Raw genomic sequence first — 6476 nt, 5'->3', positions numbered from 1 at the left:
TTCCGTTGGTGTCGGAATATTCTATCACAGTTTGTTGCATGTCCCCAGGCGACAATACCATAATGGATTCATACAAGGAAAAATATGCCGTTCGAAGACTTGAAACTTGCCTGATGAGGTTTCTTAACAAAAATATATTTCTCATGAGTTTTTTTGATACTTCATTTACGTGATGATCCCATTTTAATTCCCAAAAATTTCACACTACTTTGCGAATTTGAGTAATTTTCCATATTTCTTAGGATGAATACCATGTTTTGGGTTTTGTTTTTATTCAGATACAATTTTTTGGCATTTTCATGAAAATCATGAAAAATAGAAGTCCCAAAATAGATCCTCGCGGTACATCAAAAGTTGTTATTTTGTTGCTAAGATCTAGTATCGCCATTTCAATATTTCTACCTTTTCGGAATAAATACTGGCAGTCTGAAGATATTATAATTCTCAAATGCATAATTCTGTTTTGGGAATGATTTTTCGAAGCCAGTTAAGAGAAAAGCAGAATAGATATTTCTCAGGTTGTTTCTGCAGTTATCTTTAAAAACGGTGAAAATCGCTACCAGATGAAATGAAATAATGCTATTGTACTACTCGAAAAAAAAAAGTTCAGTTAGAATGTGAGAATATGTTTTTTATTCTGGTACAATAAATATTAAAACTGGGTATAATAAGAAAAAGGTTGATTTTTCTAATAGGATATTCCAACTGAAAATAGTAGGGAAGTGTTGGAATATGTCACCCAAATGGAAAAATACAGGGTGTCCTATTAGAAAGAATTGAATTATTACTAATTGCTATAAACATTTAAAGATTTTTCAAAGATTAGACTACATTATTTTTTCAATAACAGCAATGCCACAATGAAAATCCAAAAATATTAGCTTGAAAAATATGTAATCGAAAGATGTACTTAGGTATATACTGGGTGAACCATCGAAAAAGTATAAGTTCGGTTAGCTATGCGCATTTAAATTATCAGTGTGAAAATATAATTTTATACTGAATAATATCTATGCAAAAAAGCTGAACAAAATGAAATAGTCATTAACAAGAGAGCATTGAACCAAGGAAACTTTGATGACTCACTCTAAATAACCTTCATTTTTAATTTCCAGTAGTATAGATGCACTGTTGAAAATTTCAAAGTTATTTGATTTTCTTCTCAAAAGAGAAATTCTCAATAAAGTTTTTCAGTTTGAAATATTGTAGCTCAGTTAAGTAATTTTAGTTTTCAATTACTTGTAGTGAATCACTTACTCTACTGATAATCATAATGTTCCTGATTACTAATTGTGAAATATATGAAAGTAGTCTCCTTCGTTATTTTCCCCAATTTTAACATTTATTTCTTTCAGTTCTGTTCAGTGAAGTTAAAATGTATTATATGTTCTTTCCAAAAGTATTTTAGCAAAGGAGGTTTGTTTTGTATTCAAGACATTTTTGGGCTCTGGCAAAAATGAATTTGTTGGTTTAACCAACATGTTGTTGGTTAAGTTTTTTTCAAGGACAAAACACAAGCACTACAGGAAAATCCTTAAGGCGCTCTAAGAGCGGTGCCTCTGCGAAAGTAGCATTACATTGGATTTGAATCGCTGGAGATTAAATCCATTTGGAAAAACGTTTTCAATTACAGTGAAGTTCGAGATGTACTGAGTTGAACCTCAAAAAGATGAGCCGCCACAGTCTGTCGCGTATTTGTGATATGTACCGCTCTTAGTGGAATCAAATGTGCCAAAGTGCCAAATCACTTGAACACTTCCCGTGAAAGTATCTATATTAGAGAGAAAAATCTTCAGGTTCTACGATATTCCAGACGGTCGGTCGGTTCGACGTGGGTGCTTTGTTTACTCACTCAAATCGATCGCCGTGTTGGTCGCTGGTGTTAAGCCCCAGGCTGAACGATCAATTTTCACTTGCTATCGTCCAACCCGTGTTAAGAATCACATGTTAAAAGGGAAGACTTTGTTAGTCCTTAGCTCGCACAAGTTTCGACTTTTGAGTGTTGTCGTTCGTAAGAGTGTGACAGCTGGTTAATGGAAAAACAGATTTTAAACAGATCAAGGTTGCAAGTGATGTTCGCGTCTCCAATTGGGCGGATGGCTCTTTTCTGGATGGAATCCAGCAGCTTCAGGGTATGCTTAGGGGCAGAGCTCCATCAAAAGTTGCTGAGGTGTGGACAGTTTTCTTGTTCAGAATAGTGTTCCAAGCTTTTGGAAAGCAGCCTTTGCAATTCCAGCGACATTATCAAACCAGTATCTAGTTTCCTTCAATTATCTTATACCTATTTGCTGATGACAAAGTGTTATTGAAAGAGAGTGAGAGAGATATGTACTGTGAGTAGGAGATTTGAATCTCCTACTACCGTGTAGCAAAACGTGTTTTAAATAAAATGTGTGAAAATTCTTATTAATTTTCATCAAGTAACAGGTAGGTATTCGTGAATTATTTTCTGCTTAATTTTTCGCATTCTGCTTCATATTTTCACCATCACAAGATGAAAAAATCGGTTAATATTACTCAAAAGTACTTGCCACCATCAATTATAGATGATATAGTGGGTCCACAAACATAACTATGTACTTATTCACCGATTGCAGTACCTAATACATCTTTCATATTTATTGAAATGAGCACAAGGAAATTTTCCTGCAATACAAATTTCACATAGTTTATTCAATGGATTTAGTTCTAGTTGAATGCTTCTCTTCCAGCACAACCGTATCTTCTATGTTATTTTCAATTGTTAGATTACACTGTTTTTATTCAATAATATTATTTTCAATTTCTTTTACCTAAAAGCCACCTTGTCTTTCACAAATTATATTTAAATCATTACCACTGATTACAATATTATCTTTTTCAACAATAATGTTGTGACCTCTTGATGTTATTTCAGATACTAGATATCAAATTATGTTTCATCTGAGGCGCAGTAAATGCTTCAGTGGAGAACAAATATTTTGGACGGTTGATATTCAAAATTCCAATTTTGTTTGCCTATTGTTATACCTAGATATATCAGAAAGCCCTCATTGCAAATTTCCATTCACTATCAATTTTTGATTTGATCGAGCATTTCAGTGGCAAAACTTTTTCTAATTTGTACACATGAGTGGAAGAGAAATAAAATCATTGAAAAGAATCCGAAAAGATGACCTTGCAGGTCCTCACAACTTCTCGTTTTTTCGAGCTCATATTTTGAAAAAATATTTGACGAAATCACTTGATTGGAAACTTCTGAGCGACATTATTTAATGAACGCGTCGATTTTCGTCCGCTTCCCCGTTTTTAAAAATTTGTAATTTTCTTAGCAGAAAGTTGAAAATTCAACTTTTATTGAGAAAAAAATCAAGGGACCTCCACTCCTTCGTTGCCCCAGGCCTCCAGACTTTCAAATCATGCCCTGCACATATAATGTTTTTTGTGCAAAATTATTGCTTGCACCAGAGCCTAAAACCAATGTAACATTTTCCTGTACATCAACACGTACATTTGCATCACATAGTTGCATCCAGTGGATTACTTCATCACATTACTATACAACATTGGACATATTCCAGTTTACTGAAATATTAATCATACTATTTCTGCAGTATCACTCAGAATTGTGATAACTTCATTTCAGACTGTAAAAACAACCATAAATATAAACATATTGGCCATGAATTTCATTAGTTTGGACTTCCATTGTCTAATATGATGATTTAAAATCTCTGAAATAACAAATAAAACTTAAAAACAATAGCTAAAAATAACAATTATATTAAGCAAAAAAACCCTGAAAATAAATAATAAAATTAAATTTGAGCAAAAAATTGGAAATTGAACAATTAAAATGAAATAAAAATTAAAAGTTACTTCACAACGTTTCGATTGTTAGTATCCACAATTGTCTTCGGGTGATGACTGTCATCACCCGAAATTATCCAACTTATTATTTTGTAAAATTGCTTACAAATTGTAATGAAGAACTTTATACAGATGTAGAAAGTGCATATTTTCACCCTGATGAGTTACTATGCAAATACAGTTTAGTACCTTTCTCAAAGAAAAATATCCTATTTGTCATTTGTATTAAATTTTGCATATAAATGAAAATCAGATTCCATTTCTTTTTGAGCCACGTAGTATTTCAGCAGTAAGTTATCGTGGTGAAATAGAAATTTTGCCATTTCTTCATGTGAATGAAGATTTCTATCAATTTTCAAATTCTACCATTTTTGTGAATGGAAAAAATTCAACAGGAACTTTCAAATGGCATATGCATTGAAAATAAAATTCCATCCATTTTGTGGATGGTAAAAAATTCAACAGGAACTTTTAAATGGCATATGCATTGAAAGTAAAATAGCATCAATTTTGTGGATGGAAAAAATCCAACAGGAACATTTAAATGGCATATGCATTGAAAATAAAATAGCAGATATACAAAAAGGCCTCCATTTATATTTCATCATATAATGAGTGTAAATCATGCACAACATAAAAATAATATAATACTCAACAATCTTAACAATTACATAAGTATTTATGTTAATTGGAAAACTATATAATTAAAAAGTGTTAATTAGAAGGAACATCAGATGAATCATCTTGCAAATTTGTTTTTTCAAGTTTTTGTCTTTTTTTAGCTCTTATATCAGCCATTGTTTGTTCAATTGATCTCATATCTTTTTTGTTCTCACTGGGCACTGAAACATGAAAAATATTATTTTTATAAAAAAAAAATAAACTAGAAGAGGGATTCAAAACAATTTAAAGTCTGATTAAATAAAAAATATACAAACCAAAACCATATGACTTGTTTGTTTCTGTCTTTCTGGCAGCTTCCAAGGCAGCATCCTGGCCTATAATGTGAGCATATTTATCTTTATAATTACTGTTGGGTGTAAATTTTTCAGATTTTCTTTTGGTACCATGAATTTCCAGCTCTGCTTGATGTCTCTATAAAAATATTTTTTTCAATTTCTAATATCAATAGGGAATCCTAGAAAGTTTCTTTCAAATACTTGAAAAAAAACTCATTTTTGGGGAAAAAACAGTGCTTTAGGTATATAAAGGTATTCACCAAGAAATTTTAAAAATCCTGATTGAATCATAAAATATGATATTGTTGACAATACCTTTTCCATCAACTGTCGTCTGATTTCTTCATTCCATGGTTCACCTTTCCGCCTTGCTGCGATTTCATCTTCACAAGGTGGATGTTCTTTACTGTATATCCTTACGTACCTATCCACTCCATCAGTTCCAAACGCGTATGACAATAAACCGCACGACTCTGCTAGTTCATGTCTAAAATGAAAATAAAAGAGTGAACCTTTATTATTATTAAAAAAGGAGATATCAACTTACACTATACTTCTACAAATTTGATCCATGGGCTCGAATTTCAACATAACATTTTTTGGATCTTTGAAATGTGATATAAGTTTAGCTTCAACTCGATCTTTGAAGCGTTGAAGTTTTTCTTTCTCTTCAGTTTGACGACGTTCGAACTCTTCTTTTCTTTCTAAAATATTTGTGGATCATTTTTGAAAATCAGTTATGTTGATACTACTTACTTTTCTTTAGTATTTTTTCCTTTTCAGTTAAACTTGGAGGTTTGTCCATAGCATTCATAATAGAGCCTAATAAATCCATTTTGGGGTTTCAGGAATCTTGTAGACAGTCTAGAAATTCAAAACAAAAATAATATCAAAACTAACCTTTTTCTTTCTTTCTTATCTTCTCTTACATTGACAGACAATAGTTGTTGGTGCAACTTTCCAGCTGCATTCGAGTTGTCCTCAATCGAGCGGTTTCTGACATCTTTGAAAATAGCTGGATTTTCTGCTATTGTTTTGATACCGGAATAGGCATTTCCGTCGTTTCTAAACTGTTTGATTCCTATTCCACTTGCTTGCAAAAATTGTTGATATACTCAATATTATTCTTGACGTTTGTTTGATACAAGTAATTCTGGTTGATGCTGGTGAACAGCTTTAGTGTTCTATGAACTTTGTAACAGTGTTCTATATGAAAGTAGCTGTTTCGAGCGGGCTTTTTTTTCCAGTTCGTGTCGCAAAGTTACTTCTTTGCATGATCTACACTTCTTTGTATAGTTTATAGAACTACTTTTTTTTAAATCGATTGCCTCCTTCCTTTCTTTAGATAATTCCCATATTTTTTTATATCAAGATGGAAAAGTAGAAAGCCAAGACCTTTCTTTCCCTAAAACATTAACCTCTCCTGAGAATATACCCCCTTTCAATTTAAACAAGATTTCTTTGGACGGAATTCAATCAAATAAGCGAATAAATGTCATTACGACATCATTAATAATATGAGTAGATCAAACTCATTCAGTGGCATGTTGTAAGTTCACGAATGAATCGTATGTTTTTTATAATGTTATCCAGATTTGGTACTGAAGAACTAATAAGGCAGGATGTCTACCGGTAAGGATGATAGTGTTCCATGTGAGTGAAATTTTA

General features: G+C 32.1%; 1 protein-coding gene across 1 annotated transcript; it reads right to left on the bottom strand.

Annotated features, from left to right (window-relative positions):
• Positions 1-4426: 4426 nt before the first annotated feature.
• LOC111510723 (sperm-associated antigen 7) lies at positions 4427-5732 on the bottom strand. The gene is made up of 5 exons (XM_023166664.2): positions 5565-5732; positions 5356-5512; positions 5124-5295; positions 4788-4944; positions 4427-4691 (listed from the first exon to the last, which is right to left on the bottom strand). Exons 1-5 carry the CDS (start codon positions 5641-5643, stop codon positions 4564-4566), a joined length of 693 nt encoding a protein of 230 aa, XP_023022432.1. The 5' UTR covers positions 5644-5732; the 3' UTR covers positions 4427-4563.
• Between the last annotated feature and the right edge of the window lie 744 nt (positions 5733-6476).

This window comes from Leptinotarsa decemlineata, unplaced genomic scaffold, assembly GCF_025532065.1.
Source record: "Leptinotarsa decemlineata unplaced genomic scaffold, Ldec_3_MD MMD2_tig00000505_RagTag_RagTag, whole genome shotgun sequence".
NCBI lineage: Eukaryota > Metazoa > Arthropoda > Insecta > Coleoptera > Chrysomelidae > Leptinotarsa > Leptinotarsa decemlineata.
This window is presented reverse-complemented; position numbering and strand designations above follow the sequence as displayed.